Source organism: Furipterus horrens, unplaced genomic scaffold, assembly GCF_987537825.1.
Source record: "Furipterus horrens unplaced genomic scaffold, mFurHor1.1.pri manual_scaffold_1, whole genome shotgun sequence".
Classification (NCBI taxonomy): Eukaryota; Metazoa; Chordata; class Mammalia; order Chiroptera; family Furipteridae; genus Furipterus; species Furipterus horrens.
This window is the reverse complement of record NW_028327171.1, coordinates 113,888,516-113,904,720: the sequence shown is the minus strand read 5'-3', so window position 1 is coordinate 113,904,720 and position 16,205 is coordinate 113,888,516. Positions and strand designations below refer to the sequence as shown.

Here is a 16,205-nt window from a genome sequence, read left to right as displayed (position 1 = left end):
ATGGGTGCTTGGGCAAACAGCAAAGCCCTGACCAGGCTAAGTATGGTGGATACTGTGCAGGCATCCTCAGGGCACACTCATGAGAGAGCAAGCTCAGCTCTCACCCCTTAGGCCATATGCATATTTAATATTTTTGTTTTCTGCCACATGTCATTTCAGAGAGACTGCTGGACTTGACCCAGCTCCAAGCCACCCATATGCTCACACATTTGAGCACCTACTCTGTGCCAGGCATGGCGCCAGGCACTGTGTTAGGCATTAGAGGGACAGAGCTGTCCTCAGGGAGATGTATTCTAATGACAAGGACTAAAGGGGAAAAGTAAAGGAGTGACAGAAAGATGTGAGCATGGTGGACGCTGAAGGGGCCATGATGGGTATGAGAGGGAGAGGGACTCTCAGGTGTGCCTCTCAGGTGAGCAGACTCAGGAAGTGAAGGTGTGGGTGATGTCAATAAATGCAAAAAGTCCACAGGACAAAGTGTATAAGAGCGGAGGCCTGGAAGGGGTTACCTGCTTGGATGTTTGCACCCCAGCAAGGAGGCCCATGAGGCCACCTCCAGGGACAGATACTGTGTGCTTCTTGGGGCTATCTCCCTCCAGATCAGCCTCCTAGTGTTGCTCCCAGTAGGGTCACACCCCCTTCAAGTGTCCCCTGCTTCCTTCTACCCAAGGAGACAATTCAAGCTTCTCATCCTGGCATTTAGGGCTCCTTGAAGTCGGACCCCACATACTATTTATAGTCATTATCTACTGCCTTCACACTACTCAAAATCTAAGTTGACTGCCACCCCTCTTCGACAAAAGGATGGGTGTTATCCAGGCAGCACCATTCTCGGGAAACCTATCTGTCACCCACTGGCAGCACCTCTGCCTGGGCCCCATGAGATGTTGCTTTGGAGAGGTGTGGCCCAGTGGGTGGCCCACATGTGCATATAGACTGTGGCAACAGTGTATACTTAGGAGGCGGTCGGGGGGGCTGTACCACAAGAGCAGGGAGTACAAGGGGCTCTGAGACCTGGGGGAAAAGTAGCTGCTTTGTGCTCTGAGTTCAGGGAATTTTCCACAGAGGGGCTGATATTGTGACTGGAACTAAAAGAACAGGAGGCCACCTGCTAGAGCAGAGTAAAAGGAGGGAGGGAATGACATTCCAGGCAGTGGTAACTGTAGGTTCAAAGGCATGACAGCCTGAACCACCCAGGCATGCCAGGTAGGGTCTGTAAGTCAGGACCATTGCGGGCAAGAGGCTGGGTAGGCGAGCCCTGCCTGAGAATGAAGACAGCTTCAGCCTGTAGGTCTGAGGGCCCCCAAAGCTATGTGCTGGAGCCAAAAGGTGGCACTGGATCCCTCCAAGTCACCTGAATGCAGGGAGTGCGGGAGGCCAGCAAGGAGGCTCAACAAGTCAGGTGAGCCCACCATACCCAGTTCAGGGAGGGGGCAGTGAACTGAGGGGTGCAGCCCAGTGAGGTGGCCCAGGACACGAGGGCACCTGGAGAATGCGGGCAGAGCAGAAGGACCCCCCCACCACCACCAGTGTGCCCTGAGAGGTACCGGCTGCTTCACACAGGCTGCGCGGAGGTGGGCCTGCTGGTAGCCAGTCACAGTAGCAGAGATGGCTGTGGTTCCAGACGCCTTGTGAACTGAAATCCCTTGCAGACCTGAGTCCAGGAAGAGGGAAACCCAAGTTGTTGTTTTGCCCCACTGCTGCCTCTGAAACAGCCCCTCTCTCCTCTGATTGGCAGCTTTAGAACTTTCATAGTCCTAAAAATAGATAGCTGAGTTTATTGAAACTTTATGTACCACAGGGTTAACAGGCCCTGAGCAAGGCTCTGTTAAGCAGTATAGACAAGCTGGAGAAGATGGGCTGAACTCTTGGCTGTTGGGTTTGTGAAGGTAGCGTGGTACAGCACAGTGTTAGAGACAGACTCATGCGCTGTACCTCCTGGGACTTGAGGGTCCCCTCCCATGTGCCCTGAGCCTATCTCCCCATCTCTGAAATAGAATGTCACAGGATTAAAGAAGACTAGTTGAGTTCACATGCTCCCTAAGTTTTCCTCCTAGATAAAGGGAGTCTCAGACAACAGCTCCCAACAGCCGCCAGCACTCCTCAGGACGCATCTCGTCTACAGAGTTTCACTGCTCTCTCCTCCCGTCCTGAGCCAGTGCGCTCACAACCCCAGCTTACCATGCAACTTCTTCTGGCCACTCCCATCATCCTGGGACACCAGCTGCATGGGCAGATCAGGCTCGATGCTGGCCAGCAAGGGCCTCGTGGACTCCCACTGGATGTTCAGAGAGCTGAAGTTATTGAATCTGCGGCCCTGCTGGTCATAGGCAGTCAGGTCCAGGAGGGGGTTGCGATGGCTGGAGACTGGAACCTGCAAGAAACCAAGCTCAGGTGCCGAAGCCTGAATGAACACTGAGGAACACACTGTTTCAGCCACTTCTGACCACATGATGTACCCTGAACCCAGCTGGCTGCCTTATGGGCTCATGAGGGTCCTGATGAGTCACTAACCAACCTTCACTACTCCCTGGAGATCAGGGTGCCCATCGTCCTGTCCAACCTGGCCTCTTACTCTAGCTCACTGTCCTCAGTGGGGGCACAGGGGCTTTGACAACGTCTAAAAGCATCTTTTTAGTGGGTGGAGGTCAAGGGTGTTGCTGAATACCACTACAGTGCACAGGACAGCCCAACAAGAAGGAAGAATCTGATCCAAAATGTCAACAGTGCCAAAGCTGGGAGACTGCCCTAGACCTCCCCACACCAGCCAGGCTGCTGTCCTCCCTCTCAGCCCTTACCCTTCCAAATCCTTGTCACTTCCTCCTTGCCCCCCCCCTCCACCCCTCCAGGATATGTCCCCTAGTGGTTTAAAGGGATGCCAGTTCCAACCCCCCAAAGTCCTAGAGACACCCGGTTTGCAAGGCTCTTGCAAAGCTTCTTGCTCCTGAAATATCCCAGTGATGTTGGGAGCTGTCATCTACATATTAAGGGTGAAGAAGCACAGTCTCGAGGAAGGGAAGGAACAATCAAAGGCAACTCAGCAGCTGAGTGGCATATCTACAGGATTCAGTACCAAACCCTGAATTCTACCACCTACTCTCATCTCTCACTCACTCAGCAAACCTGCCCTTAGAATCCATGCTGAATTAGCTTCACCATCCTGCCCCCCAGATGTTGGTTCATCCCCTTACCTCTCTGCCCAAATAGCATCAGGCAGGTGGGGTGAGCAGTGAAGCAGGGACCCTAAGCGCCTAGACATCTCAGTCCCACAGCTTGGACGTGAACCCCAGTTCCACTTCTTTCCACCCAGGCAAGCTGCAGAGGGTGCCTTCCTCCTTCCTCCAGATGCAGTCCTGGGTGAAACACAACTGCTCTCCCCTTCTTCCTGCTCTCCCAGGAAAGGACGGTAATACTGTGTGTCAAGCATGCTCACAAGCTTATAGGATCCATTTTAGGCAACAATATAATCCCTAACTTACAGATGCGGAGGCTGAGGCTCAGAGACATTAGTAACTGGCCCAAGTCACATAGGCTTAGGGGTAAAGCTCTGCTCGTCTGATTTTAAAGCCCACAGGCCTCACTTGACAGTGTGCAGCCTCTCCCCAGTGCAAGGCAGCCTTGGGTGGCTAATTAGTCTCCTGGCATGCTACTGGTGCTCAACTGCAGTGACCTGAACATGGGACAACCTGCCTGAAGCACCAGGGTCAGGCCAGAGTGTGGTTCCACTCTGTCACTCTGTTTTGGGTCAGCTACATTCTAGCCATCTGGCTTTACCAGTAACTTACTCTATAAACGTGTCTTGGACTTTGGAAAGGTGTAAAATGATTAAATTGATACCGCACCCAAGATGCATGGCAAGGATATAGCTTTCTCAAGGTACCCTAATGACACCATACATCACAGGGGCAAAGCCTAATTGGTTCTCAGCTCCAGAACCCCAGGACTGATGATCACATGGCAAGTCCATGTTCAAGGTTTGTTATTTACTGGTGAGCAAGGCCTACAGCACATGCAAGTCAATGCAGTGCCATGCTCCGCTGCCTGGCCAGCATCTTTCAGTCAAGAGAGACAACTCTGGGCTGACCCAGACGGTGCAGACTACAAATGGCCAGACCCCGCTCCCTAGGTGAGAAGCCAATGTTTAAGGGCAGGGAAGCTATACTTAATCTGATTGGTTTTTGTTCTGAAAATGCAGTTTGGCCAGTCTGAGGCTGGAGGGGCCGGAGCTGAGTGAGACAGGCGGTCCTCTGGAGGGCACCTGCTCTCCAGGCCGGCACCATCCCCCACTGCCCCCTTCCTCAGCAGCATCTCCACTTGGCTTCTCCAGCATCCATGCTACCAAGGGTCATGGGCAGAAGGTAACGGGGACACGAGCACAGTGAGTTGTTCTCCATGCTCATATCATATTTACTGAGCTCCTACCATGAGGTGGGCTCTCTCGTAGAGGCTCACAAAGAAGAAAGGAAATGCAAACATTCTACAATGTTCAATAATGTTCAATGCTCAGGGGTAGAAAGGAGAAGGGGACCAGAATATTGTAACAGGGGGACCACCCTCTACCCCGGAAATGGGGGAGGGGTTGGGAAGCACCAAGGATGGTGCATGAGTGGCAGCCTCACTGTGGCAGCAGAACCAGTGTACATTGCCCAAGCAACCAGGGCGATGCACATGCATAGCGTATGGGGGGTTGTGGGGGCAACCTTAAAAAGGAGAGCACAGAAACACCACATGCTTTTTTGCAGCCCACTCCCCTCACTGGGCCATTGGCCAGCAGGATCAGGCTCCCAAAGGTTCCCAGTAGCCCTCCCCCAGTGCTCCAGGGCCTGCAGTGGGAACAAAGGAAAGAAGGCCTGAGCAAGCGGACTCTGGGTGCAACAACTGGGAGGCAAGCCCCACGCCCTGCCCACCAGCGCATGCCGGCTCCTCCCACACTGGCTGTCAGTGGAGCTGCCGCCGCCACTACTGCTGTTCCTACTGCCAGCCTGGGCTCTGTGGGCCTGGGAGGCAGAAGAGAGGCCCCAAACGTGTGAAGAGGAGTGCCACTTCTATGCTTCTATGAGGCGGGTTGGAGGAAGGAGAGAAAGTGGGCCAGGGGCAGTGAGGGGGAAAGGCTCCCAAGTTTTGGTTGCCAACCACTCCAGCACCTTGAAAAGCAGCAGCAGCACGCACAGACTCCAAGGATGCCTGGAGCAGACTGTGACCAGGAAGCCATCATTCGACGATGGCCAGTCTGGCACCAGAGAGACAGTGAGAGTCTGGAGCTGGAGAGATGGAGACCCCTTCAAGTAACAACCTTGGGCTACAGATAAACAATAATGGGGAACTTCTGGGCAGGGATGTGGACTTTACTCTTCCTGGGGGTGACTAGTTTTCTGTGTTCTGCAGATGAGGAATGCTCCCAGCACACTCAAAATGGGTACCCTGTTAAAGAAAACCTGTTTCCTTCCCCAGAAATCTTCACGTTATGCGTGTACATGATGACAAGCAGGCAGATCCTGGCCACCCAGTTACAATATGAAATGTTAATGGGGGTGATGGTGAAACTTTAGATAAGGTCTGAAGGCTGAGGAAGGCCCTGCTGAGGAGGTAATATTTTAATAAAGGACTGAAGGAGGCAAAAGAGGAAGGCATGAGGCTGGGGGGGTGGGGAGAATTCAAGCCAAAGGGAATGGCAAGTCAGAGACCCCAGCAGAGCCCGTCCCAGCATGCTTTTGGGTGACAGGGCTTCCAAGCAAGGATGGAGTGGGTGATAAAGAGTGATGGGGAGGACTCAACCCTCCAGGTCACAGAAGGAGATGGGGCTTTTCCTCTGAGTGAGTGGGATGTCGTGGGCAGGGTTGAAACAGAACGATGTAAAAAGCCTAACAGTTACCACTCTGAACGCCTTATGTCCAGGCATATTTTTCTCCTACAACAACTCTAGGAGGCCACTGTCACCCCAAGATCATTCAAAAGAAACCAGCCTGCATGTGGGGCAGGGCTCAGCCCCTAAAGCTCAGACTATGGACATTAGTGCTCTCCAGCTCCCGGCCTCACACACAGTGGAGCCAGCATGCCAGGTTTTCCCAGAGTCTAGAATTAATGCAATTTTTTCTTTCATCAAGGGATAACTTGCTAAATACATACAAGTGATTTAAAATTTAAAACTTTCAGGACATTCCCCAATGTCAGAGAAGTAAAAATGTCTTTCTGAACACACAGAATTTCAATTTAGGAAAGATGGTCATCCACTCCATGCCATAAACACCATGGCCTAAGCTTGGGGTTGATGCTAGCTTCTCAGGGTTCTCAGCCCAGTTCTCTTCACTTGTCAAGAGGGCACAAAAGTGGGATATTCCTTGCGTAGTCCTTGCGGGAGTAGGTTGGAGAGTGCGCTGAGGCTGAGCACAAAAAAACAAAAACAAAAAAAAACCCCACTTTTAACTGATGCCACTGAGGCACCAACACTTACGGGACCAGTGTTGCAAAGAGTGGAGGAGCTCACACGCCCATGTGTGTCAAAGCTGAGTAACCAGTAAAAGCCAAGAGAAGGCAGAAGCCCACCCATGAATTGCCAGAGCAGTGGGAAGAAAAGTTGAACTAAACATGCAGGGGACATGGAGGCTGAGAGTCACATGCCAGAACTGTACGTAAGTCCCAGATACAGGAAGCTGGTGCCTTCCCTGGAGTTTTGAAGAGATTCATTGTGACCAACTACAAAGCCACCCTGACCTTCACCTAGTAGCGATCCAACTCCCAAAGCCTGAAGGCTGCCAGTGCTGGGAGAGACTGCTGATATAAAGAGCTTCAGACAGGTTCCCTTAGGCACAAAGAAGAGTCACACAGAGTATTCTCTGGAGAACTGCGGAGAGCCAAGAGAGTCCCATGCCCCCAATGCCACCAAGGCAGAGTGCAGCTGGACACAGGGCTGAGGCTGAGAGAAGAAAAGCAGCCTCAGGGGCCACTAAGGAGGCAATGAGCTTGGAGTTGGTCAGACCTGTTATGCTGCTGGGACCCTGCCCAACTCTGGGCCTTGTGGGCAAACCAGGGAAGGGGCGCAGGGACCCTGGTCTCACAGATGCTCCTGGTGATGGGCAAAAAGGCAGAGGTGAAAATTCTTGGCACTAACGGCTTTTCTGATTACTGTGTGGGCACAGGGACACAGAGACCCTGGTCTGGCCACTTGCTGTTCTCCCTGTCCAGGGCACCCTTACCTCAGCTCTTCTCAGCTGAGGGGCCCAAAGTGGTATGTGCCCTCTGTTGCAAAGGCTTTCCCAGCATCACCTGAAGTGGCTTCCACCAGTAGTTGTTCTGCACTCTGTTTTACTCCCTCCACAGTACTTTCCACGCTCTGATCCATCTTGCCTTCTGTCACCTCTGTGGGGCAGGAGCCTCACCTGTCCTGTTTCCTCTGTATTTTAGAACCTAGAACTGTACCTGGCACAGAAGAGGTGCTCAACAAATAAATGTTGAAGGAATAAAAGCCTACTCTCCATCCCTGAGAAGGGGCTGGGGCATGCTCACACACCTGAGCCTGAACAGGAGGACTTCCAGAGCTATGCTCAGTCATTTGGTCTCTGAGGTCTTAAGGTAGAGGGCTGGTTGGCTGCAACTTTACATCCCTGCTGTCAGAGTAATCCCCAAGTGACTTTCTTCTCTCTCCCCATATTTATGTTTGAAATATAGTCCCTATGTTTCTCAGACCCATGGAGAATACTACAGCTAGTCACTTGTCTTTGGCAGCTCCCACTCTGACCACGCACACACTGCTCACTGACAACAACCCCTGCAACTTTAAATTAATATCCTCAAGTCACAGTAAAAAAGATTATTAAGAACTGCCAAGTGCTGTGCAGAGAAAGGCAATTGAGTCGGAGGTCAGAGGCTCTATTTTCACCTGGCACTTCCACTAGCAACTGGGACTGCTGAGTCTTGTCATCTCTCCAGGTCTTGTGAGCACCGATATGTAAAACTCAGATAAAAACACCCATCATGTGGGGCTGGTGGAGTGTAGAGATAAAGGTGGCACCCGCCAAGCCATTGCTATTATCAAGCAGTGCCCACTCACCACTTGTTTGTTCTGCTGCAGCAGCGGGCACGACAGGCCCAGCTGGGGACTGGCGTAGACAGGTGTCAGAGTGATCCTGGAGGGTGCGGCACACACAAACTTCACCACGGCAGGCTCCAGCACAGGGAAGGGGTTGGTGATGCTGGGCTTGTTCCCCACTGAGAGGGCAATGACCTGGCAGGGCAGAAGGAGCAGTGAGACACCCCCAAGTCTGAGGCCTGCTCCACTTTGCACCTTGCCCTACCGCCCCGCTCCATGGGTCTCAGTTTGCTTCTCTGCAGAATAAAATGATAATAATATCTACATCACAGGGGGTTTACAAAGATCCAGTGACATATGCATGGGAGATGAGAGCCCCTGGTGCCCGCTACAGACATCAGCCAGAACCACTGCTTGCTCCTTGACCCAGGGAGGAGGTGGATCAGTAGTACCACGTGGTTTCCCAGCGCCCTATGAAAATCCCACGGTTGCCTGAGCAAATTCTCAAGTTAGTGGGCTTTTAAATGAAGAGTTCATACTGACTTGAAAACATTTATCACAGTGAGATGCAGGGATGAAAGAATGTCTGCGAACAGACTGAAAACTGTGGGGTGGGCCAGAAAAGGAAGCAGCACTGGCCCCCCGAGACACACTTTGCAGGAAGGAATGGTCTGGTCTAGAAGCCCCTCACCCTTCCCGACTTCACGGCAGGACAAAGGAAATTCCCACACTCACCTGCAGGGTCTCTGCCTCGACCTTGACAACCCAAGGAAGCAATGCACAGACCGATGGAGCGGGAGCGGCACTGGACGGTCCAGCAGCCCGCAGATGAGGGGTGGGGGGTGGGCAGATGACCACGCCAGGAATAAGAAACTTCTCTAATGCCGTTCTTGACCACGATTATTCTTATCATGATATTATTTATTATTACCTATTATATTTCTTATTCTTTTTTTTTAACAAAGCCAGTGGGAAGTAGGACCTTTCACTGTGCGTGTTTTCTGCTCACACCCAGGCAGTCTCAGTGTGACTAACTTCACAAAGGTGCCTTGGGTGGCATGAACGTTTGAGTGTGTTTTAACATCAATTGACATTCTTTGCACTATTAAACATGCAAGGATTTTCTTCATTTCTCCAAAGAAATTGGCTCTCTCCTCTCTTGCTTCATGCTGGCTTCTCACTTTGCCTTCTGTTTCCTGGCTTTAGGGCACCCTGATAATGCAGGGGTACAGTCATACTGTGAGCCAAATGAATGCAGGGCCTTGAGACTAAGGACTGTTAGGCACAGGGGCCGGAACTGCAAGCTGCCGCTATATCACAGACATGTTTTCTTCCGTCTACCCAATCTCCTAATTTCTTGTTGTTCAGGATTAAAAAAATAAAAATTAAGAGATTTTACAGAAAAAATATTGGCATTCCTAGCTTATCCTGAAACACCAAAAGATCTGTCAAACCTGGCCCTGAGACTTCACTCCTCACACGACTTGCCTGCCCTGGAGGCATCTAAGTAGCCGTCATCTTGGCCCGCTCCCGATTTGGTGGTGGGAGTGTTGAAGCTTGGAAAGAGGTTTCCAGGCCGTTGAAAGGGAGCCAGGACTAACTAGCTCTATCAAAGCCAGCATGTATGGGGTGGGGCGGGGTGGGACAGGGAGTGGGGCGGGGCCGGGGGGTGGGGGGGTCCCAACTGCCATACCCAGCTTGACCTGCTGTATTCATGAAGTCATTCCACCTCACTGATTCTCAGTTTGTCTGTCTGAAATGAATATAGCAGCAGCAGCAGCTATGTTTCAGTTACTTTGAATATTAAATAAAATGATGCTGTAAATATAGCAGGGTACTCAAGGGACGTGACTTTTTCACACCTCCCTCTGAGCAAGACGAATCTGGGGGCAGCTGACCTCTCACCTGTTCACCCAAGGCCTGGCAGGTTACAAGGATCCAGTGTTGCTGATAATTACGGGAGGCAGGCGGTTCAAAGAGAGCGAGGCTGATGCTGTGTGTGTTCTCAGAGGTGACGTTTCGAAAGAACTTGGACGGCTCCAGGACCCAGGGTCTGGGACCTCCTTCGAACAGCATCTCCTTTGAGGAGCCAAGAGTCACCAGGGCAACAGAGGAGGGGTCCACAGCCTGTGGGGGCAAAAAGGAGACGTGTCAGCACCTTCTTCTGGGAGACACAGGCCACATGCTGGAGGCCTGCGCCTGCCACCTGCAGAAGTCACACAAGCTGCCGCCGCTGCTGCTCATCGGCACTGTCCCCAGGGGTATGGGTACAAAAGTGCTCTGGGGAGAATTCTGTCCTCCTCTCTGATATACTGCTAGAGGGAGGGTGGCATAAACTGATCTGTTTCGTTTATAAAACAATCCAATAAAAAGCCTTGAAAATAGCCACAGCCCCTGAAACAGGAACTCCCATCTGGAATCTAACCAAAGGACAGAATAGGATGAAGAGAAAACAGTTCACGTACAGAGATATTCCACACATTGTTGTTTACTACAGCCAATCACCAGCACAGTCAACAAACCCCCAAGACGGGGCTGTGTAAGTACAGGGTACATCTGTGACAAGGCCTGTGTGGGTCTCCAAGGCACTATTTACAAAGAGCTGGGTACAAAATTGACCGAACAGTTTGGTCCCAACCATGTTGTTTTAAAAAGCATAAGCAAGCCTAAAAAGAAATACACCAGATGACCAAGGGAAACAGTCTGTGTGTCCTTGATGGCACCATTACTACTGGTTTGTTTCCCTTATTTTTTACTCCCATTTCTCCAACTTTCTACAATGTATACATAAGCTTTGGAAAATAAGCCTCTGGACCCATTTTGTTTGCAGAATTTAGAATAGTGCCTAGTACAAAGGAGGTGCTCAATCATTACTTATTAAGTAAAAGAGTGAATTGTAAGACCTGAAAGTTGCCAATAAACAAAGAATTAATTAAAATAATTTTTACAGGATATCCAAGATGGTGGAGGAGTAAGTGAAAGCTAAACTAACCTCCTCCCATGACCAATCTGGAATTACAACTAAATTGTGGAGAAATCATCTGGAACAACCAACTGAACAATAGCTGGAGAGAAGCCTTATAACACGGACACCACAACATGACTGGTACAGAGGGAGGGGGAGATGTGAGAAGGCTGTCTGGGCTCCCAAGGGCAGCAGCTGAAATGCCGGAGGTATATTTCAGCAGCTGAGGGGGTTCCCCCCGAGAAGTATGGAGTCTAAACCCCTGGCTGGGCTCCTTAGCCTACGACATCAGAGCTGGAAAGAGAACCAGAGAGCATCCAGCTGTGAAAAGTGGCAGGGTTTCTGTCTGCCACTAAGAGATGGATGGGGACACCAAGAGCCTTTTTAAAGGGCCAACGCACAAAATTTCGTTTGCTGTCACTTACCCTGGGCTCTGGCAAAGGGAGGGCAGAGTGGACTAGATGCTTGAGGAGAGTTTAGGATTGGAGGCTTTGGGGATATGGAGTCATCCCCTGCACAGCAGGAGCCATCTAGCTCAGGCAGAGCAGTTGTCTCCAAGTGGCATCAGCCTGAGGTGAAGCAATAGCCCTACTGGCAGATATTACTCTATCCCACCCTGTTTAAGACTGACTGCTGATTACAGATTGTATAGATTAACAACTGAAGGAGACAGCCAGACTGTGCAACACTGATAATCTCAAACAGGCTACCTAGGGCCAGACTGGGACACTATCTGACATCACCAGGGGCTACGGAGATAAATTCCACTGCAGTCTTCGTGATTTGCGTTATTTTCTCTCCTGCATAGCTTTTTAACATTCACCTCTTGTCCTTCAAGTTTGAATCTATTAGGTCACTAGTTTTTATGTTATAGTTTATTTCAAATTTTACATTTTGCTTCTCCCTTCTCTTACTCCATTTTACCTTATTTCCTCTTATTTTTGATTCAAAATCTATTTTCCTCTTGCTATGACTTGTGTCCATTCCACACTCTTACTATTTCTCCCCCTCCAGCCTCTCAAAACCAATTCTTTTTTTGTGATCAGTCATTTCACATTCTTTTTTCTGGCCTTAAAATACCCTTATTCTCTCTCCACCTTTATCAGTCTTTGTTTGTTGAATGTAGATATGGTGGTGGTTGTTGCATTTCGTCAATTTTATTTCTAGATATTCACTATTTCAGTATTTCAAAACTCCGACTTCACCATTCTCCTCTCCTAATCCATTTGCCTTTCTTCTGACCTTCCTTCTTTTCATTTTAAATTTGAATTATTCCCTGTCTCAGCCTGGTTTTCATTCCTCACTCTTAGTATTCCTTCATCCTATATCCTCTAAAAAGCACTTCACTTTCCTCTAAACATCTCTTAAGCTTTTTCCTTTCCTTTTTCCCTCTTATTACCATCACACCTATATTAATCTTTGCTCATTGGTTCTAGATAGTGCTGTGGTGGATCTTTTTCTCCAACTTGGTGCCTTTGTTTTTTCCTTTCCTTTCTTATTTATTTATTTATTTTTTGGTTCTCTCTCTAACTATATATATATTTAAAAATTTCTGTTTGAACCTAATACTATACACATCCCTCCTCTTCATTTGACCTTCTTTTGTCCTTTTTTAATTTACAACATAAGTTTTACTTTCGTGCTCTCATTGCCTTCTCCCAACTCAAATTATTGCTCCTCTCTCTAGCTTCTCAAAATCATCTTACTTTAAGGTAGTCACCTCACATTCATTTTTCCATTCTTATGTAAGTCTTAATCTCTTTACACCTTTATTAATGCTGGCTTATTTGCTGTTGATAGTGTGATTGTGGGTGGGGAATATTTATGCAAGTGTGGGTTTCTTTCCTGGTCTGTTTGGTTTTGTTCCTGCAGCACCTGTACAACAGCATACAAGATGTGGTGGGCACAGTGACTTTCAGCCAGCTGGAGGGAAGGATCCACAAAAGAATGACCCAACAACAACCAAAACCCAATTACAACCTCTCTGCCCGCATAAATGGCATAGAGGGCATCCCAACAGTATCAAGTTCAGGAAATCAAGGAGATTGTATCACTGCATCCCACAGGTCTCCTACCACAGAAGGTCACAACACAAGGACAAGGAGTCAAAGCAGGTCAATTTAAGAAGCAGAAACAAACAAGAAGAGTCAAGTAAAATGAGGAGACAAAGAAACAACTCCCCATTGAAAGGAAAGGAGAAATCTCCAGAGAGAGTGCTAAATGAAATAGAGGCAAGCCAACTCTCAAACATTGAGTTCAAAATAATGGTTATAAGGATGCTCAATGGGCTCAGTGAGAACTACAAAGAACTCCAGGGAAGCTACAAGGAACTTACTGTGAAATATACTAGCATTAAAAAGGACATAGAAATTATCAGTGAGAGTCAGAGGAAATGAGAAACACAATTTCTGAACTGAAGAACATAGTAGAAGGAAACAAAAGAAGGCTAGATGAAGAAGAGGATCAGATCAGCAAGCTGGAGGACAACGTAGAAAAAAATTCCCAGACAGGGCAACAAAACAAAAAGACTGAAAAAGAATGAAGAGGGTTTAAGGAAGCTGCAGGGCAACATGAAACGTATAATATCCATATCATAGGGATACCAGAGGAGAAGAAGAGGAGCAAAGGATGGAAAACCTGTTTGAAAAGTTAATGACTGAAAACTTCCCTAACTTGATGAAAGAAAAAGTCATGCAAATCAAGGAAGCAGAGAGGTCCCAATGAAGATGAACCCAAAGAGGTAGATTCCAAGACACCTCATAATTAAACTGGCAAAATTCAAAGACAAAGAGAGCATATTAAAGGCAGCAAAGAAGAAACAGCTAGTAACATATAAGGGAGCTCCAATAAGGTTATCATCAGATTTCTCTACAGAAACACTACAAGACAGAAGGAAATGAAAAGAAGTATTCCAAGTAATGAAAAGCAAAGGCCTATAACCAAGACTACTCTACCCAGCAAGACTTTCATTCAAAATGGAAGGTGAAATAGGGAGTTTCAGAGACCAAAAAAAAAAAAAAAAAAAAAAAAAAACCTAACTAAAAAATACATGTCCACCAAACCAGCACTTCCAGAGATGCTAAAGGAACTGCTTTAAGAAGAAAAAGAGACAAAGAGAGAGGAATAGATACAAAGGGGAAAAGTGGCAATGAATAAGTACCTAGCGATAAGAACCTTAAATGTAAATGGATTAAATGCTCCAATCAAAAGACATAGGGTAGCTGAATGGATAAGAAAATATGACCCACATATATGCTGGTTATAAGAGACCTACCTCAGAACAAAAGATCTACAGACTGAAAGTAAAGGATGGAAAAAAAATTTCAAGCAAACAGACACGATAAAAAGCTGAGGTAGCAATACTTAAATCAGACAAAGAAGACTTCAAACAAAGGCCATAAAAAGAGACAAAGGACACTGCATAATACTTACTTGAGGAAAAAATCCATCAAGAAGATATAACCCTTGTAAATATACATGCACCCAATATAGGAGCACCCAAAATATAAGGAGATCTTGGAGGACTTCAAAAAATATATTAACAGAAGCACACTTATAGTACGGGATTTTAACACCCCATTGTCAACAATGGACAGATCTTCCAAGCAAAGAAACAAAAGAATATTGTGGCATTTAACAACACTCTAGATCAAATGGACTTAATTGATATGTACAAAAGATTTCACCCCAAAGAAGCAAAATATACATTTTCTTCAAATGCACATGGAATATTTTCAAAGATGGACCACATGGTAGGACACAAAACCAGCCTCAATAAATTCAAGAAAATCAAAATCATATCAAGCATCTTCTTGGATGACAATGTCTTGAAACTAGAAACCAACCTCAAGGAAAAAATCAGAAACATTCAAATTCATGGAGACTGAATAACAGGCTATTAAATAATAAATGGGTTAACAGTGAGATCAAGGAAGAAATCAGAAAGTTTCTGGAAACAAATGAAAATGAACACAAAACAGCCCAAAACCTATGGGACACAGTGAAGACAGTCTTGACAGCAATACAGGCCTCTATAAAAAAGATTAAAAATTCTCAAATAAACAACCTGACCATAGTCACAGTGATCAGACAAGAAATAAAAGGCATCCAAATTGGAAAGGAATAAGTAAAAGCATCATTATTTGCAGATGACATGATAATGTACATAGAAAACCCTATAGGCTCCAACAAAAAACTACTCAACCTAGTAAGTGAATTTGGCAAAATAAAGGGATACAAAGTCAATATTCAGAAATGGAAGGCATTTCTGTACACTAACAATGAAACATAAGAAACAGAAACTAGAAAAAAATCCCATTATCATATCAACAAGAAAAATAAAGTACCTAGGAATAAACTTAACCAAGGAGTTAAAAGACCTATAGACTGAAAACTACAGAACATTGAAGAGAGAAACTAAGAAAGACACAAATAAATGGGAAGCAGATACCGTGTTCATAGACTGGAATAATTAGCATCATTAAAAGGTCCAAACTACCCAAAGCAATTTATAGGTTCAACATATCCCTTATTAAAATACCAATGGCATATTTCACAGAATTAGAACGAATACTTCAAAAATTTACGTGGAACCAAAAATGACCGAGTAGCTTCAGCAATCTTGAGAAAAAAGAACAAAGTAGGAGGAATCACAATACTTAATATCAAACTATATTACAAGGCCACTATAATCAAAATAGTCTGGTACTGGCACAAGAACAGGCTCATAAAACAAGGAACAAAATGGAGAGCCCAGAATTAAACCTGTGTCTCTGTGAGCAATTAACATTTGACAAAGGAAGCAGGAGCATAAAATAAGAGTAAAAATAGCCTCGTCAATAAACGATGTTAGGAGACCTGGATAGGTACATGAAAAAATGAAATTAGACTACCAACTAACACCACACACCAGAATAAACTCCAGATGCATAAAAGACTTAAATGTAAGTCATGACACCATAAAGTCCTAGGGGAAAATATAGGCAGGAAAATTTCAGATATCACACGCGGCAATATTTTTGCTGATATATCCCCCAGGGGAAGGGAAATAAAGGGAAGAATAAACCAATGGGACTACATCAAATTAAAAAGCTTCTGCAAAGCTAAAGAAAACATCAGCAAAATGAAAAGGGAACCAACCATATGGGAAAACATATTTGCCAATGATACCTTGGACAAGGGTTTCATCTCCAAAATATATAAAGAATTTATATG

The 16,205-nt window shown here is 46.9% G+C and overlaps 1 protein-coding gene across 1 annotated transcript in view; it reads right to left on the bottom strand.

The window, feature by feature from the left end:
- Positions 1-16,205, bottom strand: part of NUP210 (nucleoporin 210) — a 118,517-nt gene that overhangs the window by 43,570 nt on the left and 58,742 nt on the right. Inside the window, exons 15-18 of the mRNA XM_090278833.1 lie at positions 9,932-10,153; positions 8,048-8,221; positions 2,182-2,374; positions 1,548-1,654 (exon numbers count right to left, since the gene is read on the bottom strand). Coding sequence (XP_090134959.1) covers positions 1,548-1,654; positions 2,182-2,374; positions 8,048-8,221; positions 9,932-10,153 — 696 coding nt within the window. The remainder of the gene's footprint in view (positions 1-1,547; positions 1,655-2,181; positions 2,375-8,047; positions 8,222-9,931; positions 10,154-16,205) is intronic.